The sequence below is a fragment of the Camelina sativa genome, chromosome 19, assembly GCF_030686135.1.
Source record: "Camelina sativa cultivar CO46 ecotype springtype chromosome 19, ASM3068613v1".
NCBI classification, from domain to species: Eukaryota; Viridiplantae; Streptophyta; class Magnoliopsida; order Brassicales; family Brassicaceae; genus Camelina; species Camelina sativa.
This window is the reverse complement of record NC_141898.1, coordinates 15,318,041-15,342,663: the sequence shown is the minus strand read 5'-3', so window position 1 is coordinate 15,342,663 and position 24,623 is coordinate 15,318,041. Positions and strand designations below refer to the sequence as shown.

At 35.8% G+C, this 24,623-nt stretch overlaps 2 protein-coding genes, 1 long non-coding RNA gene and 1 pseudogene across 3 annotated transcripts; 3 read left to right on the top strand and 1 right to left on the bottom strand.

The window, feature by feature from the left end:
• Window positions 1-1,427: 1,427 nt before the first annotated feature.
• On the top strand, window positions 1,428-8,874 carry LOC147920612 (uncharacterized). The gene is made up of 3 exons (XM_087501162.1): window positions 1,428-1,512; window positions 1,733-2,247; window positions 8,752-8,874. Exons 1-3 carry the CDS (start codon window positions 1,428-1,430, stop codon window positions 8,872-8,874), a joined length of 723 nt encoding a protein of 240 aa, XP_087357288.1.
• Window positions 8,875-12,658: 3,784 nt separating this feature from the next.
• LOC104767888 (uncharacterized) lies at window positions 12,659-14,888 on the top strand. Its single transcript, XM_010491855.3, has 3 exons — window positions 12,659-13,728; window positions 13,803-14,217; window positions 14,305-14,888. Exons 1-3 carry the CDS (start codon window positions 12,697-12,699, stop codon window positions 14,862-14,864), a joined length of 2,007 nt encoding a protein of 668 aa, XP_010490157.2. The 5' UTR covers window positions 12,659-12,696; the 3' UTR covers window positions 14,865-14,888.
• Window positions 14,889-14,981: 93 nt separating this feature from the next.
• LOC147920611 (uncharacterized) lies at window positions 14,982-15,576 on the bottom strand. Its single transcript, XR_015590593.1, has 2 exons — window positions 15,432-15,576; window positions 14,982-15,347 (listed from the first exon to the last, which is right to left on the bottom strand). It is a non-coding gene; the product is annotated as an uncharacterized LOC147920611 (long non-coding RNA).
• A 5,094-nt stretch (window positions 15,577-20,670) lies between these two features.
• On the top strand, window positions 20,671-23,092 carry LOC104767887 (uncharacterized; annotated as a pseudogene).
• Window positions 23,093-24,623: the final 1,531 nt, after the last annotated feature.

The following is a 24,623-nucleotide window of genomic DNA, read 5'->3' as shown; positions in this document are numbered from 1 at the left end:
AAGAGGATAAGGGTTGAGAGTCGCATACCTGAGATTGACGAGATGTAGAAGTCGATGGATTCAGACGGTGTTGTGACGATGATGCCGGCGAGGATGGTGGCGAAATAGGGGATGGTGCCGGCGATTTTGACAGCGGCAGAGTAGGCTGAAGAATTGAGCTCAGGGGCTGTGGAGACCCCAAGAGAGGTAACAATATTGCAGTGGGAGCGACCGATGACTGTTGGTTCTATTCACGGCTTGAATTGGGAGTTACTGAAAGGGTGGAAGGCGGTGAAAAGGGGATGGTCTCTTCACTAAATTGAACATGGGGAGATGTATAGATTCGATGATGTTTGATGTCAAGGCAAAGATAAACTGTTTGGGTGATGGAATAACCGAGAAACACACAACTTTTGACCGCTCTTCTAGTTTGTTGCATGTATAGGGTCTGAGCCACGGAAAACACAGGTAACCAAATACACAACGGCGTTTGTTGTTTGGTTTGGTCCCAAAAATTTATTGGAATGGAGACATGAGAGACAAGACTGGGGTTGGCATTCAATTAATGAGGTAGACAGCAGTGGAGAACGCATATGGCTATTATTCATGCGGTACATAAGCGCTTGTGAACTCGTCTCAATGATGTGGCGATGTTTGCGTTCAGAGAATCCATTGTGTTCTATTGTATGCGGCAGAGAGGTAAGGTGAGATATCCCATGAGCAGTAAGATAGTCTCTTAGAGCAATGAATTCTCCTCCATTGTTTGAGTAGAGTGTGCATATCTTGGTTTGGAAGCGGTTTTCAACGAGAGCCTTAAAGGCAATAAGCACAAGATAATATTTGTAGTTATCAACAGAGAGGAATGGGGAGTTCCAAACATCAATAAAAACGTATTCAAGTGGAGAAGAGGAGACAATATAAGAGGTTGCAAAGGGAAGTTCGTCGCTCTTATTAATCAAACAATCAAAACAAGAAAATTTGTGTTTAGAAGGAGCTAAAACGGGTTAAGAAAACTGAGAAATAATGGTGTTTAAAATCGAAGCTGATGGATGCCCTACGCAAGAGTGCCAGAACGGTAAGGTGGCCTTTGATGTTGGTGTTGTGAACAGAAATGTAGCTTGAGGATTCGTCGTCGGCCGTTCATAAAGCTCATCGTTAGTTCTCCCCTGGAGCAACGGGGCCCCCGTGCTGAGATCCTTTACCTGAAAGGAAGCATGGAAGAATTTGATGGATACAAAATTAGTATTAAATAAACAATATACGGAAATTAAGTTTTTGTGTATATCAGGAACATAGAAAACTTTATGTAAGGCCAAGTCACGAGATTGAGAAGGTAAGAATGCTGAACCGGTTTGTGTGATTTTTATACCTGTTCCATCAGCAATCATCATATCGTCACCACCATTGTAGGGCTGATGAAGGGAGGGTGCATTCAGATCCGACATGATATGGTGAGTGGCTCTACTGTCAAGAAGCCACATATTGCCCAAGGAAGAGGAGCCAACCACCGAGTTAGCCCGGGATTGCTAGGGAGTGAATTGAGATGACGAAGATAACCTTCTTGATATCGTCGAGATCGGCCAGTCTAAAAAAGAAGACACCATGTTAACCAAATATGAGCAGTCTATTAGATTTTAATATAGTCGTTAGTTTTTCACCTTTTTGTAAGATTTGTCTTATTTGTTATGATTGTGTAAAAATTTCGGACATGGCACTTCTGCAAGTTTCTGGTTTGATTGTTGGTTTCCTCTAGGACCTCTAATCGATCTGCTTGGGGACAATGGTCCAGTCCTATTGGGAATCCCCATCAATGCTCAGGTTGTAGCTGCCACAAACTCTCACGGTTGGAGGCTCCCTTCTAGCAGATCCAGGAATCCGCTAGTTCTCAGCATCCGAGATCATTTCCTCTCAGTCCCAGCCCCTTCTCTCTCTTATGGCCCTGATCAGTTTCTGTGGGAAGTAGATAATCGCTCTTTGAATTCATTTTCTACAAAGAAAACTTGGAATCAGCTAAGACCCTCAAAGGAGCAACAATTTTGGGCAAAAGCTGTCTGGTTCAAACACCATGTGCCTAAACATGCCTTCACTTTTTGGGTTGCAAATCTAGATAAGCTCCCAGTCCGCTCAAGGCTCCTGAGCTGGGGAATTCAGCTATCTCCTGAATGCCCTCTGTGTAACTCTGAAACTGAATGCAGGGATCATCTTATGCTCCATTGTGCCTTCTCAGAGGAAGTCTGGCAGCTTATTTTGAGGAAGCTCGGTCAACCAGTTTGTTGCTTTGTATCTTGGTCAACCTTAATCACTTGGCTTTTGTCCAAAACCCCTGGTCTCTCCACCACTTTAAAAAAGATTGCAGTGCAAGCGACAGTGTTCCACCTATGGAAGGAAAGAAACATCAGAATTCATGATCATATCACGGTCTCCCCTTCTTCGATTTTCTCCCAAGTCGATAGAAGTGTCAGGGACAATCTCTTAGCGCGACGGTACCGCAAAGGGTGTGGTCGCCTTTTATCCCAATGGTTTGCCCATTCATAGTTCTCTTTTAGAACCCCTTAATCTACTAAATCTTTATTTCTATGGTTTTTTATTTTTTTTGGGCTGTAGCAACTTCTGCAAATAAACTCTTTCTCTCGAATAAAATAATTCACATTTAATCAAAAAAAAAAAAAAAAATTTCGGACATCTTAATCCCAATATCTAGTTTAAGGATGAATATATTTGTAAGGTTCAGTTTGCATTGAAAACGTATACAATTAATTTAAAATAGGATGTGATTTAGGAAATTATATTATTCTTCAGGGTTTACCATATCTATGGCTTTGTTGGTTTCTTTTTTTGTTTGTTTCAGTTTTCTAATTAACTGGTTTATATTTTGTGTACATATCACTATATTTAATTTTCTTTTTGTTTCTTGTCTATTAGTTAATTTTTTCTTTTAAAACGTAGATTTTTATGTGGTTTTTTGGTTACAGTTATAGAGAACTAAGAACATATAAACCGAATAAGATAAGCATATAAACTGAATTTGATTATCGTATCACCTTAGCCATTTTAGCAAATTATAGGAGAATCACATTGATATTGTTGGATATATATATATATATATATATATATATATATTTATATATATGTAATATACATAAACCGAATTAGGTTAGCATTTATTGAAGAAACTAATCTTATAACCAGTACTGTAGAACAAACTAATTTCAAGTTTTATCATTCAATACATTTTTTTTTTGTTTGAATGGTATGTACTCCATGGAATCATATTTCCAAATTTTAGAAAACGTAAAAATATCGCGGATTTAGATTCATATGTGATCCATTATGCTAAGACTTGACGGGGCTTTGCGTTTTTCATTGGCTCCTAATTTTGTTTAAGTGTACACTGATATATAATCAGAATTGTGGCTCATCATCTCGTTATAGATTGCTCGATTAATGTTTTCATACCATAATTAACACAATCTTTAAATTCAAAAATAAGTCCAACACTATTTTTTTGTTAGTAAACCGTTAAGAGTTCTAAATTATATAAACTTCTACGGTTTCCGGAGCTATTGAGCTAACTATTGAAAATACAATATGGAAGACGTAAAATCATCCTCGGTGGAATTGAACAAGTAACATTGAGCACTTACTCTCAAGAGTCAAGACCAATTAGTCACCACCCACTTGATCTATATCTAGTTTTAATTCATTAACAAAACCCATATGCAACATGGTTCATATATAAAACTACACTTCCCCGCTCTTAACACATTCTTTAAAAAATTTACTTGCATTCGATAAATATACCATTTAAACCCAAATTTCTTGGATCAAACAAAAAAAACCATTGAAAATTTATATTATAGATTTGCAAAAATCTTGTCTACAAAACTGCCATCGAAGATATGTCTTTTTTTTCTTTTTTGTATAATCGATAGTTCATTACTTTCCGGGCCCTACATCTACCGAGACAGGGTTCATGTCATGTAATATGGTCTTCTACCAACGAAAATTGAACCCCACCTGAGAGATTTACCATTGAAATTTCAATATGTCTTTCCTCAACGGTTGCTTGATTTTTTTTTATTGGTTTCTTAGACATAAATTTAATGTTTTTCTTGTCAATACATTTTGTTTCTGCAAGCTTCATAGTTTGAGTAGTATCAAATAATAATGAGACAAATTATTAGTATTTTAAGAACTATTATTTTTGCTTTTCTCTCCATTCTCTTTTATGATGTGGATTGGATTGTGCGTTTTGGTGATTGTTCTAAGTTTTTATATATTATAAAATGATAAACGCTTCTACTATTTTATTCAATAATATACACATGCAACATATTGTGTCTGAGAGATGATCGTCTTAGTGCACCTACACACTGTGAAGGAACTTTGATGCCTCAATGAGACATGAAAATAGTCTGTTTTGATTTCTAAATTGAAAAAAATATCATTTAAACCATGAACTTTCAAATTTTGGCCATTTAAACCATTAATTTTGTTGTAGGTCATTTAAAACATCAACTTTTGTTGATTAGTTTTTCTAAACACGAAGTTTCGTTGATCAAGCCAAAAAGGACATGACGTTAAATCCGATAATTGACCTACTATTAGACGTTACTATGCCGTTAATCACTCCGTTACTAACAAAACGACGTCGTTTTAATGAAAGTTTTAGTTCGAAAAATATCATTTAAACCATGAAATTTTAAATATTGATCATTTAAACCATGAACTTGTAAATGTATCTCATTTAAACCATGAACTTTCAAATTTCTGTCATATAAACCATGAACTTGCCTAAGACATTAGGTGAAATTAGACAACCTGAAAATTTTGGTTATCGAAGCAAACCGAAAAAAGAAAGCCTAACCGTTCGGTACAACTGATTTGGATAATCGGATTTCGGTTTGGTTCAGTAATCGGACCGATTGGTTTATTAGAAACCGCAGAAGTATATAAGCCTAACCGGCTAAACCGTTTATCCCTAGTTTAGTTTCTCTCTTCTTTCTTCAACTCTGCCTCATGTTGCGATTCTAAAAAAGAGAAAGAAGAATATCAACTCATCCTTTTTTTTCGATCTTTGTCATATATTTTGTGTCTTTTTATATTTGTCTTGAGTCTTTTACATTTATTAGGACACTATACTAGAGTTTGAAAGATTGGTCATCTTAGTTTTAGGACACTACACTAGAGTTTGAAGGATTGATCACCTTTTTCATGTATTATGAATTTGAAATTTCATGGTTTAAATCACATACATTTACAAGTTCATGGTTTAAATGTCATATATTTAAAAATTTATAGTTTAACTAACATTTTTTCGAATTAAAATTTCTATTAAAACAACATCGTTTTGTCAGTAGCGGAGTGATTAAAGGTATAGTAACGTCTGTTAGTAGGTCAATTATCATATTTAACGTCATGTATTTTTTGACCTGGTCAACAAAACTTCATGTTTAAAAAAGTTAGTCAACAAAAGTTGATGTTTTAAATGACCTGCAACAAAGTTCATGGTTTAAATGACCAAAATTTAAAAATTTATGGTTTAAATGATATTTTCCCTTTCCAAATTATGATTAACATCTTATTTTCTATAACTAAATACAATTAGTATGTTTGATTTTTGAGCTATCTTTAAAACATATTAAAAAACGAAAGATAAATAATATCTATATATATTATTTAAACACAAGTAAAATTCTTAATAATGCAATTAAATGTATATGTTTTATGATCAATAAAATTATTCAGAAAATTAAATAGCATAAATTTTAGTATATACCTTTCTAAAAAAATTAGAAAAGATTTTTTGATCAACACTTGATTGATAATTCATTTTGACTATGTTCTATATTTCTTTTACAAGTGAGAATTTTGTATCTTTCTTTTTTAATCGTGACACTCTTCTATCCTATCTACTTGGGCCGGACATCCTTCCATTTAATGGTTTTCAGAGTTTTAAAATGGTTAAATGTTATAAATAGATATTCAAAAACCCTTTAGACCATCTCATCTGTGACATTTTAGGAGTGTCTTTAAATATTCTTAAATATATAAATGAAAAATATTTTAGACTTGTGTTTTCCCATTTGTGTCTGCGCGGGACATTTAGATCTCCCACATATGTATGTGTCTTTAAATTTAATATTAAAATTTTTTTAGACAATGACCGAAGATGGTTCTTTTAGAATAGCTACACCAGACCATATCTATTCCAGCAACTCAATAGAGTTGCTAAAATATAAATTAATCATATAAATAATACTAAATTAATTAAAACAACTTACTAAGAATTTAAACCAAATCATCTTTCCACTAGAAAAACCCTATTAAAATTGCTTAATCATCATAATTCAAAATTTTGAACCAATTGCAAGTTTCTTAATTGTATGTAAACCTTTAATTGAATTAAAAAGTATGAAAACCTTTTAATTGAATCAAAAACAGATAGTTTATGTACCAACTGAAACATAAGAGAACTTCAAATTTAAAAACGAAACCAAGAGATTCCCTATATACCGCTGCCACATTGGTAACAAAAGATGCAAAATCCTTTGAGTCTCATCAAACATCCATGGACTACAAGGATCCTATATTGCATAAGATCATAACTGAAAATCTTAACATAGTGAACTCAAGAAGAAAAGGAAATCATGTAAAGAAAATGAGTGAGAAGCTTAAATCTTGGGTACAAAGTTCAAACGACCAAGAAACTTAGGGGGTGTATTGAACTGAGGATTTTAGAAGATTTGCTGAAATTTTAATATTTTAGAATTTTGGGAGATTTAAGTGTAATTTTAAGAGATTTGATTAGAATTTAGAATTTTGAGATTTTGGTTTTGGGATTTGGTGAGATTTGATTACTGAATTTTAGGTGATTTTAGAGTTTTTTTTTTAAAAGAGAGCAACTTGATTCGATGTCATATGAAGAAGCTCGATCTCTTGTTTCAGTTGTCGGCACCTCCACAAGATGATGATGAGAAAGCTCATCTGTCCATGTATTTTATTCTTGGCTGTGTTGGTTAACGCATCTGCTATAGTAACTGGTCTTGTTTAATATTGAATACCATTTTCTCCAGTTGACACCAATTTCATCAAAACGTGAATTAAATCTGCATTTTTTTTTTGGGTTTTTTATATCCAAAGAAACAGAGTTTGCAAAATAAAAAGTACCTAAGAAATTTAAAGGATAAAGGAAAATAAGCTGTAAGGATTGTCAAGAGGTTAGGGGTTCTGTAACACGAAATTGAACTGAGGATTTTATGAAATTGCTGGAATTTATTAGGTTTTTTCCAGAGTAACGAGAAGAGAGAGAGAGAGAGAGAGAGAGAGAGTTGCGAAAACAAATTGCAACCGGTGTCGAAGAAAAAAATTTTAAACAAATATTTTAAAGTTTCACCTTGAAAGGTGAGATTTTGTAAGACAAATATTTGAACTAAAAATGTTAGAAAAGTCTCTTAAAATCACATTCAATATATTTTTTTTAAAAGTTCTGATTTTTTGAATAACGGTAGATTTGACATGAAATTTATAAATTACTGATTGAATAACAAGATATTGTAATTAATTTTTATAACTTTCACATTCAATAACATAAGATTTCAAGTGATTTTTAAAAATCACCAGTTAAATAACAGGGGATTTAAGAATATCCCAAAATCTCTTAAAATCTTCAGTTCAATACATCCCCTTTGTTTTTTTTTACTTTCTCTCTGATACGGGACCTCCAATTGTCAATATTTCTAGCATTGTCACCTAGGCTTAAATCTTCGGTACAAAGTTCAAACAACCCAGAATGGTTCCAACACAAGGAATACCTAAGAGACAACAAAAACATCGTCACCTAGTTACAAGAAAGAAATAAAAATATGTCATGTGGTGAAGAGTTGAGAGCATTGAAAACTAACCCGCATGTTTTCAAGAGAACATCATTTACAAGAAAAGAGTAAACGAACTTTGGTGAACTTCCTATGTTCCTATAGTAAAACTTGCCATTTGGACATGCTGAAGTTCCTGAAATAAAAGGGTAACTGAAATAATGAGATGTGTGCTAGATCTACAGACTTGTATGACAAATCTGTATGTGCGATGCTTAACAGAGAGATGAAAGGATAGTGAAGAGACGACACAAGAGATTTGTTAATGGGGTTCGGATAACCTACATCCCCGGGACCAAGTCCAGAATCATTCACTAGAATTAGAATGCAAAAGTCACATTTGCCAATGGTATCTAGCACACACTTGTGCCTACCACTCTAATCTACATGAACTAAAGGAACCACCACTCTTTGTCTTTTCCGACGAGTGTGAACCTCTACAAAAACCACCAGCAGATTCTCTATCTTACTGGTGGGACAGCACCACACACAACATGTGTGCTTCTCTCAATTTTAGGTCTAGGGTGCGTCCGCTTCTTCTTGCTACCACCTCTTCCTTTTATACCTCTTAGAGTTCTCCACAAACCCTAGGTTCCACAAGCTTCTTCCTCTTGACTTTTGGGTAAAAGCTTGTTCTCTTTTTGTCAACTTGACTTATGCTTTTGTTTCTGACGCACCTAACACAAGCATGCTTTTCTGACACAGCCGCTCCACTGTTTGCTGCAACTTGAAGCTTTTCCGCTCTGTTGCACTACACAACCTCTTCACGAGGTTTACCCTGTTTCCAGCTCTGTTGCACTACACAGCCACTACAGGTTGTATGCTCTGTTTTCATCTCTGTTGCACTTCAGGTATACTCAACTGCTAAAACATATTTCTGCTCTGTTGTGCTTTTCAGGTTTACGCAGCTGCTAATAAAAGACTTGTTCTCATGAGCTTAAAGCATGACTGGTTGAGCTCTCACTTCTTGGATCTTCTCGATAAGACTCCAAGGTTCAGCATGTCACTTCATTCCATGTGACTTCACATTGAGCTGTCTTGGCTGAGCTAGTATTCTCTGATTCTCTTCATGAGGAATCATTGCGTCTGTGTCTGTAGCTGGTTACACATGCTCCATCTTGTTCACTGCTTCTATGTCTGAACATGTGTTTGTATCAGACTTGTTCACTGCAACGTTCAATGAATCTGTGTCTGTACTCTTGGTTGTATCAGGTTTACTCATTGCTTCTTGATCATCTCTCTTGTGTTGTATCACCAGTAACAACACCAATATATCTTCAATCTCTCCCTTTGTTACTGAGTTATAGAACTCAAGCTTTCTCTATTATTGCACTTGATGATCTTCAAGCTTTAATGTTGTAGCATAATCTTTGGCAGCTTCATTTTCCTTAAGAGGATTCTGTCATTGTGATCTTCTCTCTTCTGTTTCAATAGTTGCTCCTTTACGCCTTGTTGTCAGTCTTACAATTCTGTCAACACAATGTATCTTCAATCTCTCCCTTGTTGATTGAATTGTAGGACTGACAAACGTTGATGATCTGCAACCTGTAAATATCATGTTCTTGTTTCTTTTGGCACATCCGTTTCAAACAACTTCAAACTCGGTCAACACACAAATCAATTTATCCCTTGTTGATTGAGTTGAAGGACACTAGCTCTCCCTTAATCATAACCCATCAAGTTCCTGATTTTGACCTGATCACATCTTCAGTGAATATCAAATACCTACAAGTGTTGCCTACAACCACGACATAACATAACAACAACAACAACTAGCATATGGGAGTAAATCAGAGAGTCTCCCTTTATAGCTCAGTTTGATATTCCACTTCATACAATGAAACCAACTCATCATCATCAAACCTTGGATTTTGAATGTAACACCATCTTTTGCATTTATCAAACACCTTCAAGTTGTGACAGCAGCAATGACACAAGCATAGCAGCTCCAACAACTAGCAAATGGGAGTAAGTACACGAACTCTCCCTTTTTAGCGCAGTTTGATACTCAAGAAATCGATGGCACTAAATCATCATGCAAGGCAACCATAAGAGCTCCCTCTGCTTGAGTGCATAACTAAGGTAAAAAGTAACATATCAAGAGCATAGTCCAATAAAGAACTCATTATGCAAAATAATGATCCTCCTCTTGCTTTGATGTTAAGAGTCTGCTCACACTTGCCTGAACACTGCAGAAACTTCACAAATACCAAAATCATAAAACCAGAACACGATATCAGCCATCAAACCATTGACAATGATTACTTGGTTACAATGACACATATGAGAGTAGTTCAGAACTAGTTAACCCATCTTCAGAAATGTACCGCTGTCGCCAATAGGATCAGGATCAAAGCCTGCCGTACGCACAAGACAACTAATTTCTGAAGACGAAACACAAACTAGTTCTGAGCCGAGAACACTTCCTTGAGAACACAACTGTGAGAACACTTCTTTGAGAACACAACTGTGAGAACATCTTAAAATCCTCTTTGAACCTGATGACTCTTAACTCAATCATAACCTCATTAGCACTAGCAAGCATGGTGCTTCATTTCAAATTGCAGCCTTTGAACAATGGGAAGCAAAACTGATCAGAAGCAATAACATGATCATCAAAATAATACCTTTGTAGTCGCAGCGGAAACATAGACAATTCTCTCGAACCATGATGATCTTGTGAAATGTAGCACTGACTGAATAGCCTCAACTTCTATCTTTGCTTCTGTAGACTAGCTTGTTCAAGTAGTCTTAATCGAAAATTGTTTTTCATCCTTGCAAATATAGGCTTCAAGACGCTCTTCTTTACTAAGGCAGATCAGAGATCCATATATTGTACTTCATGAAGTAGAGATATCTTCCAAATCAATCAGTTACAATACATATCACACCCATGCTTTTCTTGAAACTCCTCCTGAACCTCAAGCAATATACAGACCAGAGATTTGGTACAGAACCACACACACACACTAGTTGCTTGCAACACCGAAAAGACATCATGACCATAAAAATATTCTTCACCTTAAGAGTAACGTTGAGATAAATCCAGATGAATATACCTTGAGGCAACCTTTAAACAACATCTTTTGATCCCAACAGTGAACCAGTGAATAAGATAGACGATTGCAGCTTCTGAAGCAGTTGTTGTTTCAGTATTTGGAACATCCTTCTTCAACACACAAAAAAAGAACCTCATAAACAATCATCAGATTTAAAAACTAGAGCAACAACAATTTCTTGAATTTCAAAAGCGATGTCCCAACTTTCACTGACAAGACACTTCAGCTTCTTGGGTTACAACTTAATCGGTTTTACTAAACTATGAGTATTCTACCTCAGATTGATTCCGAACAACATCTCCTTGCAGATGTCAATTATGCTAACCTTGCAGAACTGAACCGGAGTTACACAACTCTGAGTATTCTACCTCAGATTGATCCCGACCATCTTATACTACTAGTGAAAGTGAATCCTTCTCTTAAACTTTAATAATCGAGCGCTCTTACTCTTCTCTTCTAACACCCAGAGGTCTTCTTGAATATTCTACAACAACTTACTTGTACACAATACCAACCAATACAAGACACAACTGAGAACAACGCCAATAACATCTGATAAGAGCTTCAAGGACATTCCTCACTAAAACCTCCAAGAACCATAAGAATTTTCAACAGCAAAATATGGGTTTCACATCTCCATAGTAACACTTCTCTCGTGACACTAACTCCCTGCAGAGATTAAATCCTTGTAATCATATTCCATCATGCAGAAGATTTAATTTACATTGACATAGCTTTGAGGTAGTGACACAAAGGTGAATGTCTGTCTTGAACACTTCAGACTTTGGTGCAAGATATTCACCTTCAGATCAGATGACTTTCCACACTTCTTCACAATCAACTTTGTGTTACTCACTGATAGATCGTAATACTTTGATTGTGATTAACAGACCAAGGAAAAATAAGAACTTCTGTTTCTTTTTCCAGCCATGAGGTCTTGAACTGAGCTTCTTCTTTCGCCTTGATGCAGAGACTGCCTTGATGCAGAGCATATACAAAATGAAAAAACAGCCCAGAAAATTCCAGAGTGATGTGGGATGATCAAGGACAGCAATATGAACCCACAGGAAAAAGCGGATCACAATTTGGGTTTGTGGATTGAAAGTTAAGACCAAATTTCCAAAACAGATCCAAAATGCTAAAACCCTGCGAACAGCTAACTTTGGGAACAGTTTCCCATCAAATGGCACAGAATCAGAAAGAGACCTTTATATCGCTGAAAAGATCTTGCTTTCAAGATTCCAAGACATCTTTCAATGCATAGATCTGAGGCCTATAGCAAAGTCAAACTCAGAGGCAAAGTCAGACAAGAAACCAGCTTCATGAAACTGCAACTCCATCAAACTCATAACTTATTCTTCATATCTCGGAAAGACGTCCTATTTACCCCTCAAAACTACCATATCGTACCGAATGTCCCTGGAACTTTGACCTCCTAATAGAACCCCTTCCATCTTATATCGTCTTTCTATTTCCCCCCGAATTAATACTTCTATGTCTATTTCCCCAATTAAATTAACCTTCTCAGCTATTTCTCCATCGACGTCGATTAACACGGTTTACTGTTTTAGTTAACCGACAGACAATTCTTATTAACCAAAATAACCAAATTAAACCATTATTAACCAATTGACAACCCGATTACAACCCGATTAGATCACTTAACCTAAAAAACCCAAAAATCCCCAAATCGTTTTTTCCCTTTCCATCGACGAACCCTAGATCCCTAAATTGATTCTTCTTTCTTCGAATCGTTTTGTTATCTCTTGCTCTTGGCTCTTGGGATGGCGTTAGTCCCCGTTGTTAATCCACCTATTGGAGTGAAGTTCGACGAGGAAGGCGAGGATCAAGATGAATTTCACATCGATAAGCTTGCGACAGATTTTACAGAAACGGAGGAATCGATTCGTCATAACGTGTATCCAGAGAGTGACAACGAGTCTGAGGGTAATGGTCGTGGTGGTGCCGCGCGTGGGGGGACACCGATCGTTCGTGGCGATGGTATAATGTATAAAGGGCAGAGATTCTACAATGGAATCGCGTTTAAGGAGTGTGTGACTGACTATGCACTGGCAACAGGTTGTAATCTGAAGCAATACAGGTACGATAGAGATAGAATCGGGTTTAGGTGTGTTGGTGCTAAGGGAAAATGTCAATGGAAAGTTTATGCTGCGTCTCTTCATAATGAGTCGATGTGGAGGATTACGAAGTACACGAACACCCATGTTTGTGTGCCTAATGGAGAATGTGAGATGTTTAAGGTCCCAGTCATAGCTAGGTTATTTCTTGATAAGATTAGAGAAGAACCAGATTATTACATGCCTTTAAAGATGGAACAGACCATAATGGAGAAGTGGAAGATATCAGCTACGAGAGGTCAATGTCAAGCTGCTAGGAGAAAGGCATTGGCATGGATAGCGAGTGACTATGACACTCAATTTGAACGTCTTCGAGACTATGGAGCTGAGATATTGGAAGCAAATCAAGGGTCTGTGGTAGAGATTGATACGGTGAAGAATGACGCTGGTCATGATGTGTTTAAGCGATTCTATGTCTGCTTTGATGTTCTTAGGAAAACATGGAAAAAAACCTGCAGGCCACTAATTGGGGTTGATGGTTGCTTCTTGAAGGAAAAGATTAAGGGTCAGTTGTTGGTGGCTTTAGGAAGAGATGCAGACAATGCTATCTATCCAATAGCATGGAGTGTTGTTCAGGTTGAGAACACAGATAATTGGAGCTGGTTTGTGAATAGGCTGAAGATAGACTTGGAGTTAGGTGATGGAGATGGTTACATTATGGTTTCTGATCGCCAAAAGGTATTTTTTTTTTTGTTATGTTTTATGCTTTGTGTGATTTGGATCAGTTTCTAATGAATTTAACTTTGTTTCAGGGATTGATTAAGGCTATTGAGTTAGAATTACCAAAGATTGAGCATCGTAAATGTGTTAGGCACATTTATGGTAACCTAAAGAAGACTCATCCAGACAAGAAGCAATTGAAGAAACTGCTTTGGAATCTAGCTTGGAGCTACAACACTAGAGACTACGAAGAGAGATTGGAGAGGATTCACGCATATGATAGCAAGGTCTATGAAGATGTCATGAAGACTAAACCAAAGACATGGTGTAGGGCATTCCACAAGATTGGCAGCTATTGTGAGGATGTTGAAAACAACTCAGTGGAGTCTTTCAACAATACAATCAACAAGGCGAGAGAGAAACCATTTGTGGCTATGTTGGAGACTGTTAGAAGGCTTGCCATGGTTCGAATTGCTAAACGGTATGCTATTTCTTATTCACATGAAGGTTAGTAAGACTACACTCTTATTCTTATTCATTTATATGTTTTATTCTAATTCATTTATATGTACTCTATATGGTCGGATGTGGCAGGATTATGCACTCCTTATGTGACCCGTTTCCTTGCTGATGAGCATAAGGCAGCTTCTACATGCTTTGTATCTCCCAGCACAAATGGAGCGTATGAAGTTTACTTGGGATACGATAAACACCGAGTTTGTTTAAATGCCAGAACTTGTACCTGCATGAAGTTTCAGATTTGTGGAATCCCATGCGAACATGCTTACGGACTGATGATCAAGAAGTTATTGGTAGCTGAAGACTATGTGTGTGAATGGTTCAGAACTGCTAAGTGGAGACAGAACTACACAGACGGGCTTATTCCACAAAGAGGTCCACGCTTTTGGCCTTCCACTGGGGGTGAGAATGTGTATCCACCTCCAAAGCCGGACGATGAGAAGATCGACAAGAAGAGGAAGAAAGGTGTTAATGAGTCACCTACCAAGAAGCAACCAAAGCAAAAGAAAAGAATCATGCATTGTGGGATTTGTGGTGCAGCTGATCATAACTGTAGGTACCACCAGAAGAAGAAGAATAAGAAGAATACAACACAAGTGGAATCTTCTCAAGGTTGTCTCACTCAAGAGAAATAATGTGGGATGGAGGATTAGCATAAGTAGGACTGTTTTTTTTTTTGGTTTTATGACCTGTTTCAGAACATATCTTGTTTTGCCTTAGTATGGTCAAGTCCAATCTTTTGAACCTTATTATTAACTATGTAAGGATGTACTCTTCCCTTTTGAACATGAATGTATTTTGAAACAAGATAACATCATCTCTTAAAAACATTTTGTCTCATACAAAACAAACATAGAAAACAACATACAATGTCATCATATTAGCTTAAGTAGACCAAATATGATCATACAACCTAATACTAAAACAATTATCATCCTATTCATCCTAAATTTAAATTCAGCTTTTACATCTTCAATCCTCTCAAATATCTCTTTCTCAAGCTCCATTTGCATCTTCTTCTCAACTTTCATTGTCTCTGATATGAACTCTTTCATTGCCTCCACCTCATCCAACAAAGCCTCATCGACCCACTTGAAAACGTGATTGTCATTCATAAGCTACACCATGGACAATTCATTTGGTTATCGTTTAGAACCTTATCAATATTCATAAGCCAAATAATAAGTTCTACTTCGTATTACCTTATTTCCAGTTGCATACACACAACGAAAGTATCGTCGATTTGGGTTATGGTCGGATTTTGACATTTTGGCCACAATTGCTTCTCCACACCAGCATCTCTTAGGTACACCAACAACTCTACCTCTTTCGCGGACATTTGTCGACCTACTCGAAGACCCAGAAATATTACTCATGATTTTGAGAGAAAGAGACAGAAATTTGGATCTTTTCAATTTAGATTTTTAGGGTTCTTAGTGGAGTAAGAATTTGGGGGTTTTCGTTTTAAAAGAAAGAAGAAGAAGTAATCGGGTCGGGTTCTAAATGTTACCCGGTTATAAATTGCTTCCAGACCGGTTTAAGATGGATTTCTATCGGGTTTACTAACAAAACCGTGTAAACCCAGACGGATGGGGAAATAGACATAGAAGTATTAATTCGGGGGGAAATAGAAAGAGGATATAAGATGGAAGGGGTTCTATTAGGAGGTCAAAGTTCCAGGGACATTCGGTACGATATGGTAGTTTTGAGGGGTAAATAGGACGTCTTTCCTCATATCTCCTACTTTTATCACTATGAGTTAGCTTTTCTCCTCCATGTTGATTATGTGTTTCAACCAAAAACTATTCCACAGGAAACACACAATCAACAGAACACAGACCTTGACTCTTTGTAGACTTCAAAGACCTTGATGTATCTTTCATAAAAACTTGTTAACCATCCTTGATACACGACATCGACGAAGCAGCAATTCAACCCAGAAAATTCTGTAACTTAGTAGCAAGATCAACATCAGAGATAGAGAGCCATATGTGAAAGCAGATCATGGTTTGGGTTTATGGTTTGGAAGTTATTACCAAATCCCCAAAACATATCGAGAAAGATAACTCTGCAGACACCCAACTTCAAAAGCAGATTCCAATAATATCACACAGAACCAGAAAAAGATCTTTATGTCCTTAAGAAGATATCATTTCCAAGTTTGAGAACATCTGTCAGCACTAGAAACCAAGATCCTGTCTTTTGATCTCAACTAATCAATATGACCTCAAGTCTTCTTCTTTAGCTAGAAGCTTGTTTGATAGGCTGAGACAAACCTCTACAACACAACTCATGCAATTCAACCACTCTCTTACACTTCATCACCATATTGTTTCTATCTTCATCAGATGGTAACACTCCACATGCTTCCTCAAGAATACATAAAAGCTCAAACTGAACCCAAACATGTGGTTGACGTCGAACTTCACAGACACCTGCAGCTTTGACCTATCTTCACCATTTTCTGTAATGGCTTAGATATAATACCACACTAGATCGACTTCATCTTCTTCAGAGCATCTTTCAAACCCAAAAACCAAGTTCAAAAGTCAAACTTCTGATCTTATAGCCATATTAAATCAGCTCTGAATTCTCTTTCTTTCTAGACCTTGAAGCTTAATTCAGAGAGGATCGTGTTTTCTTCACAAAGACAATTCAAACCCACTCAAATTAGAAGAACATATTCGTTGATCAAAGCAGAAAAGAATGTTACTGAACATCCTGTCTGAGCTACTCCGGCCAGCACCGGTACACCATTGTCTTCTCTAAGAGAGCAATCTTTATACAAATTTATATCACCTACTTGTTGAGATTGCTCACACGACGAATGAGTGACATAGACAAAATAAATCATCCAATTGGCCCTGAGCACTGTGAGACTCAGAAATAGAGACACTTTTTCCATCATGGATTTGTTTGTTAATAGACCTGTATCTGTTGACTTTTGTTCCATCATTTCTTCTTCTTTGAGAAGCCAGCTGGTCACGCATACTTGTCCACTTGATATTATTTTAATAATAATTTTTGCTCATGAAATTTTTGCTTTTCTTCTAACACGGGACAAACATACATGTTTCCTCTTAGCTTCAACATTTAGGATCTAGAGATCAACTCTTTCTCTTCAACCTTCAGAAAAACTCAGATCTTCAGAAAACCCAGTTCATCAGAACCCCAAATCTTCAGAAAACCCAGATCTTCAGAAACCCAGATCTTCAGAACCCCAGATCTGCTTAACAAACTTCCTTTTAATCCGCTCCAGCAGAACAAACACATTCCAGCGAGTTTGAAAACAGATCCACCGTCGTCATCTTTCTCTCTTTCTCTTTGTTCTTTATTTTCATCAACCTGAAAAGAACCCATCACTTGATTTTCTCCACATAAGAAAATAGCTCATCTTCCTCATCTAGACACATCTCAGGATCTAACCTGTTAGAGATATTAACCTCAAATCGGTTTCCTGCTCTGGTACCAATTGAAATAATGAGATGTGTGCTAGATCTACAGACTTGTATGACAAATCTGTATGTGCGATGCTTAATAGAGAGATGAAAGGATAGTGAAGAGACGACACAAGAGATTTGTTAACGGGGTTCGGATAACCTACATCCCCGGGACCAAGTCCAGAATCATTCACTAGAATTAGAATGCAAAAGTCACATTTGCCAATGGTATCTAGCACACACTTGTGCCTACCACTCTAATCTACATGAACTAAAGGAACCACCACTCTTTGTCTTTTCCGACGAGTGTGAACCTCTACAAAAACCACCAGCAGATTCTCTATCTTACTGGTGGGACAACACCACACACACAACATGTGTGCTTCTCTCAATTTTAGGTCTAGAGTGCGTCCGCTTCTTCTTGCTACCACCTCTTCCTTTTATACCTCTTAGAGTTCTCCACAAACCCTAGGTTCCACAAGCTTCTTCCTCTTGACTTTTGGGTAAAAGCTTGTTCTCTTTTTGTCAACTTGACTTATGCTTTTGTTTCTGACGCACCTAACACAAGCATGCTTTTCTGACACAGCCGCTCCACTGTTTGCTGCAACTTGAAGCTTTTCCGCTCTGTTGCACTACACAACCTCTTCACGAGGTTTACCCTGTTTCCAGCTCTGTTGCACTACACAGCCACTACAGGTTGTATGCTCTGTTTTCATCTCTATTGCACTTCAAGTATACTCAACTGCTAAAACATATTTCTGCTCTGTTGTGCTTTTCAGGTTTACGCAGCTGCTAATAAAAGACTTGTTCTCATGAGCTTAAAGCATGACTGGTTGAGCTCTCACTTCTTGGATCTTCTCGATAAGACTCCAAGGTTCAGCATGTCACTTCATTCCATGTGACTTCACATTGAGCTGTCTTGGCTGAGCTAGTATTCTCTGATTCTCTTCATGAGGAATCATTGCGTCTGTGTCTGTAGCTGGTTACACATGCTCCATCTTGTTCACTGCTTCTATGTCTGAACATGTGTTTGTATCAGACTTGTTCACTGCAACGTTCAATGAATCTGTGTCTGTACTCTTGGTTGTATCAGGTTTACTCATTGCTTCTTGATCATCTCTCTTGTGTTGTATCACCAGTAACAACACCAATATATCTTCAATCTCTCCCTTTGTTACTGAGTTATAGAACTCAAGCTTTCTCTATTCTTGCACTTGATGATCTTCAAGCTTTCATGTTGTAGCATAATTTTTGGCAGCTTCATTGTCTTTAAGAGGATTTTGTCATTGTGATCTTCTCTCTTCTGTTTCAATAGTTGCTCATTTACGCCTTGTTGTCAGTCTTACAATTCTGTCAACACAATGTATCTTCAGTAACAACATTGATGCAATCAATCAGTTAATCAGATTATATAGCTGAAGAAATTGAGAAACTTTCTACTTATGTATCTAAAAAACACATATTTTTTCACAATTGAAGTTATGAAACAGAATCTGATCCGATCATTGGATTATACATGTTTCTCCTAAAATCTTTTAACTGGGCAAGAAATTAAAGTCTCATCTTAGCTCTCTGGATTCTTCTTCATTCCGACACAGAACATATGCTTGATTATTTATGAACTCAATCAATTCTTATATAAAAATGCACCAACAAAACAGAAGCTAAATTTTGGTTTGATCGTTCTTATCTTAAAATCATGTGTCCCAAATCTGAAGCTTGATACGTTTGCAATCAAGCTCAATCGTTCTAATCTTAAATTCAATGCTACATCAAGGCAAACAAAAATCAAAAATCATCAGAGTGTATATATCGATTCAATATAAATCACAGCCACTGAATCTAAAGGAAACAAACAAACAAAAAAACTCAAAGATCACAAAACTGTAAATCTTAGCTTCATCGAAATCGAAATTAGATCGAACAAAAAGAGGAAGAAATCGAAATGAATCGAAGAGGAAGATCACGTACTGGATTTGAGGTGAATCGCATCGGCAATCGCTGTTTCGGGTGAGAGAGAAAAAAATAGAAGAAAAATGGAAGTCCGGTGGATGGATTGTGACGGAGGATGAGATTGTGCGCCCAGCAAGTCCGGTGACTCTCCTCATAGCTTACTGTGGATCTGTGATTGATAGTTTCGTTGTGTTTTTGAAGCCGGATCAAGCGATCGAATTCACCGTTTCGCGTTTTGTCGACAGAGGAAAGAGAGAGGTTAGGGAAAAGAGAAAAAGAAAATGAGAGAAAAAAAATCTCTGTTTTATATTTTATCATAAGCCAATTAGAAATTGACACATAGCGTGTCTTCATAGCGTGTTTTGGCCCAATTCTTTTAGTTTTTCTTTTTTTTTCCTCCTAGAAATTGTATGAGTAACGCTTAAATACACCACTGGACATGCTCTCACATACAAATAAAGTGATATGTAATTTAAATAATAATAAAATAAAATAAAACAGTAGAGATTCAAGTCTAGGTAAAGACACTTTATAACCTGCGAAACATCTAACGTGTCACCATATCATTAGTAGGTGATCTTTTTTCTCTTCATTTGCAAAAAATTTAGTGGAACTCTTAAATTAAAATAATATTATATTTATATTAATTTTAAAGTTAAGACATCATTAAAAAATTTCTAATAAGACTACTTACAATGGTTTGTTGTAAACTATATTACAACTGTTGAAAAAATTATTTCCACTACAATGGTTTATGGCAAAAAAGTAACTAACGTGGCAAATTTTGTGTTGATAAATATCAACATCCCTGGAAGTAGAAGGAAAAAGATAAGTGTGACAAATGTTGTATTTTGATTGGTTGCTTTGATTTCTATGTTTTTTTTCATCTGAATTATATAACTTCAATTATTTCATAAGATTTATAAATAAATATATCAAAATTTATATCAAAATTTATAACTTTTCGTTCTTTATAAATTGAGACTACTTTCATTTGATTTGGACACAGAAAAAAAAATCCGTCCTTAGATAATAATAAAAAGTTTAGTCTCCAACAAACTTTTGTTTTAGCTTTAAATATCCTTTTATCTAAATGGATCCAAACAATAACCCTTTCAACATCCAAAATTCTTCTCATTACCCTTTCAACTACCCAAATGCCAAAACTTATCAGTTTCAAAATCAATCTCCTAACCAACCCCAACACCCAAATTATGGTTATCTACCAAATTTCTTCGTGCCGTTAGTTGTTCCAAACTATCGTCCATATCATGGATCAATGATGTCTTATCCATCTCAAGCACCCCCTTATTCTTCTACTCCAACGGGTAATGAAACTGATTCGAATGTTGGAGCAACTGATTTTCCCGAGTTTTCTACACAAATGGCTCTTGGTGGTATTAGCGATATTCATGAAGCCATTCCAGATGCAGAGGATTCAACTCCTGATCGTCGGAGAAGTCCCAAATGGACCACTGAGAAAATTTTGGTTCTACTGAGTGGGTGGATTAAATTTGGAACAGACAGCATTATTGGCAAAAACCAAAAAAGTGAGTCATATTGGGGTAAAATTGCTCAATATTGTAATGAACATTGCTCATTTGATCATCTGCATGATGGAGAAGCATGCATAAATCACTATAACTATGTGAACAAAAGCATGAACAAATGGGTTGGCGCTTATGATAACTCTAAACGTATGCAACAAAGCGGGTGGTCGGAGGGTGATGTATTGGCGAAAGCGCATGAATTATATTCAAGTGCTGGTAAAAGAAGTTTTAAATATATAAAAGAATGGCTTGCTATACGTGGTCATAATTAGGTTATGCTTTAATTTATATTCCAACTTTCAAATATATAAAAGAATGTTTGTTATATTCAAGTGTTAATAATTTGTATTGTCATGTTATGCTTTAATAATGTGTGTTTGTCACTTTCTCTTTTAATAATTTGTATTGTCATATTATGCTTTAATAATATTATCCATGATTTTCGGCTTTAAAAAAGAGAATCTTATCTTATATGTGACTTTTGGTTCGAACCTCAATTCGAATCGAAGGCTCCAACCATTCAATTCTTTGGTTCCATTTTTCTATAAATTGGAACTCATTCTTCCATTAATGTACCAATACCATAAATCTCACCTTACTAAAAAATCATAATGGATCCATCAGAATATCCTTTTGATATTGAAGCTTACAAGAGGCAGTCCAAAATTGAAGAGAGGTATATCATCAACCGGTTTAGGGAGAGTCGAAACAAAATAGAGGAAGACTATCCACCTCGTAACAAGAGAAAATACATCAAAAGAGACAATGCAACAGCAAATCAAAGACTAAATGACGACTACTTTGCCAATGAACCTACATATGACGATGCAATATTTCGTTGGCGATTTCGGATGCGAAAACATATTTTCCTTCGGATCGTTGGAGACCTATCACGCAGCTAGAACTACTTCACCCAACGATCTGACGCAGCCAAGAAAGAAGGTATATCTCCATTAGCAAAATACACTACGGCCATGCGAATGTTAGCATATGGTGTGGCAGCTGACGCGGTGGATGAATACATCAAAATTGGAGGTACTACTGCTTTATAGTGCTTGCAAAGATTCTGTAAAGGAATCATACGGCTGTGTGAGCAAGAGTATCTCAGAGCCCCAACTCAATATGACCTCCAAAGAATTTTACGTGTTAGTGAGATGCGAGGGATTCCAGGGATGATTGGGAGTATTGATTGCATGCACTAGAAATGGAAAAATTGTCCTACAGCGTGGGAAGGTCAATTTACTCGAGGAGATAAGGGAACCACCACTGTTATTCTTGAAGCAGTTGCGTCTCATGATCTATGGATCTGGCATGTTTTTTTTGGATGTCTGGGCACATTGAACGATATAAACGTTCTGGACCGGTCACGGTGTTTGATGATGTTGAACAAGGAAATACTTCAAGAGTGAATTTTTTCGTGAAACAACGTCCAGATAATATGGCTTATTATATGGCTGATGGTATCTATCCTTCTTATCCTACTTTCGTCAAATCGGTTAGGCTACCTCAAAGTGAACCAGACAAGTTATTTGCACAACATCAGGAGGCGTGTCGGAAGGACATCGAACATGCATTTGGAGTGTTGCAGGCTCATTTAAAATCATTCGCGAACCAGCTCGTCTGTGGGACATAACCGATTTGGCTATTATCATGAGGTCGTGTATCATATTGCATAATATGATTGTTGAGGATGAACGAGATACATATGCTCAACATTGGACTGATTATGATCAATCTGAGGCAAATGGGTCGAGTACACAACAACCATTCTCGACCGAAGTGCTATATGTATTTGCAAATCATGTGCGTGCTAGATCCGAGTTGCGTGATTCAAATGTACATCATGAATTGCAAGCAGATCTAGTCAAACACATTTGGGCACAATTCAGAATGTTCCATGGTGAATATTCAAGCTTGTGAATTGAGATTATTGTACTAATAAGTTATGAGTGTTTCCTTACTTGTTGTGTGTTTATTGTATTGCATTTTATATTTATGTTCACTGTATGTGTTTTAGTAATGATTATTTATATTTCTCGTTTTTACTATTTGTAAAAAAATAAAAAAATATATATGAAATAACAAAAAAAATTATTAAAACAAAAATTATTTTGTAAATTATTTAATGTAAATCATTTAATATTTACTTACTTAAGCCCTGATTGGTAGGTGACTTTAAAGACTTTAAAAAATATTAAAGTCTTTACAGTCATTTATTTACCAATCACACTTTTTTGACTTTTATTTATTTTAAAGTTTTCAAAGCCATTTTTTTTTCCTTCGTTGATTTATCAGATTTTTTAAAGCCTCAAAACCAGACTTTAAAATTAAATTCAACAAAAACTTTATTTTGTTCTCTCCTCATTCTATTTAAAAGTTCTCCACAATTTTACATATATATTTTATTTTTATAAATTAATTATTCTCTCTCTTTTTTTTTAAGATCCATTTCAATAGTTATTATTTTTATAAAGAGTTTATGAAAAAATTGTTCATAATCACTATAATAATTGTTTTAAATTTCAAAACAAAATAAAACCTATTCTATGGGATTTTCACTAAAGACTTGCATACTTTTCATATATTAATCTTTTTCTATATATTAATATATATATATATTTTTGGTTCGAGGGACGACGCTTGGGAGGAAACAATATAAAATGCTCTGGTCCCTGGTCTGAGAGGATGTACGGGCCTAGACCCGGAACCTCTTAGTAATTCAAATATATATATATATTTTCTTTGTTAATATACATATTTCAATGATAAAAGTAACAGCTTGAGCTTTAAATTTTCCTTGTTAAAATTTATTTTTGTCATTGGCAAAAAAAAAATTATTTTTGTCATTAAATTGATATATGAATTAATTTCTAACATAATTATACTTATGATTAATATATAATAATAATAATAATAATAATAATAATAATAATAATAATAATAATAATAATAATAAATAACAGTTACAGTTTTAAAAGTTGTTGGGAAACAATCAGATTTTAAGAGTTAATTTTTTTACAGTTAAAACATCTACAACCAAATTCTCTGCAGCTAAGATTTAAAAGTCAAAGTCTCTACAGCCAAAAGTAACAGCCGCTACCACTCAGGGTTTTAATTTTAGTTTGATATTAAGGGTGATTAATAATATGTAATCACAAAAAACATAAACATAAATAAAATGAAAAATATGAAATAAAAATGGTGGTAGGGTTTTGTAATATTATTGAACAAAACTATTTTAGAGAAGAAAAGTTATGTAGGTGTTGAATAATGATGTGGAAGAGAAAAAAGATGATGTGGAGAGTTAAAAGAAAAAAAGTGAGTGTTGTAAATGGGTAGTCTAAAGATGATGCTCTTGCACATTTGATTTGAGGCGCATGTGTCATGTGGTGATTGATAGTCTATGTATATACTTCATAAATCATATCATACAACCAACACATTTGTAATA

Coding starts and splice junctions, on each gene's coding strand:
- LOC147920612 (XM_087501162.1), top strand. CDS start 1,428: ATGGTGAGTGGCTCTACTGTCAAGAAGCCACATATTGCCCAAGGAAGA. Junction 1,513..1,732: donor TAGCCCGGGATTGCTAGGGA/GTGAATTGAGAT, acceptor GGTTTCCTCTAG/GACCTCTAATCGATCTGCTT. Junction 2,248..8,751: donor TGAGGAAGCTCGGTCAACCA/GTTTGTTGCTTT, acceptor TGTGCTTTTCAG/GTTTACGCAGCTGCTAATAA.
- LOC104767888 (XM_010491855.3), top strand. CDS start 12,697: ATGGCGTTAGTCCCCGTTGTTAATCCACCTATTGGAGTGAAGTTCGAC. Junction 13,729..13,802: donor TGGTTTCTGATCGCCAAAAG/GTATTTTTTTTT, acceptor ACTTTGTTTCAG/GGATTGATTAAGGCTATTGA. Junction 14,218..14,304: donor TATTTCTTATTCACATGAAG/GTTAGTAAGACT, acceptor CGGATGTGGCAG/GATTATGCACTCCTTATGTG.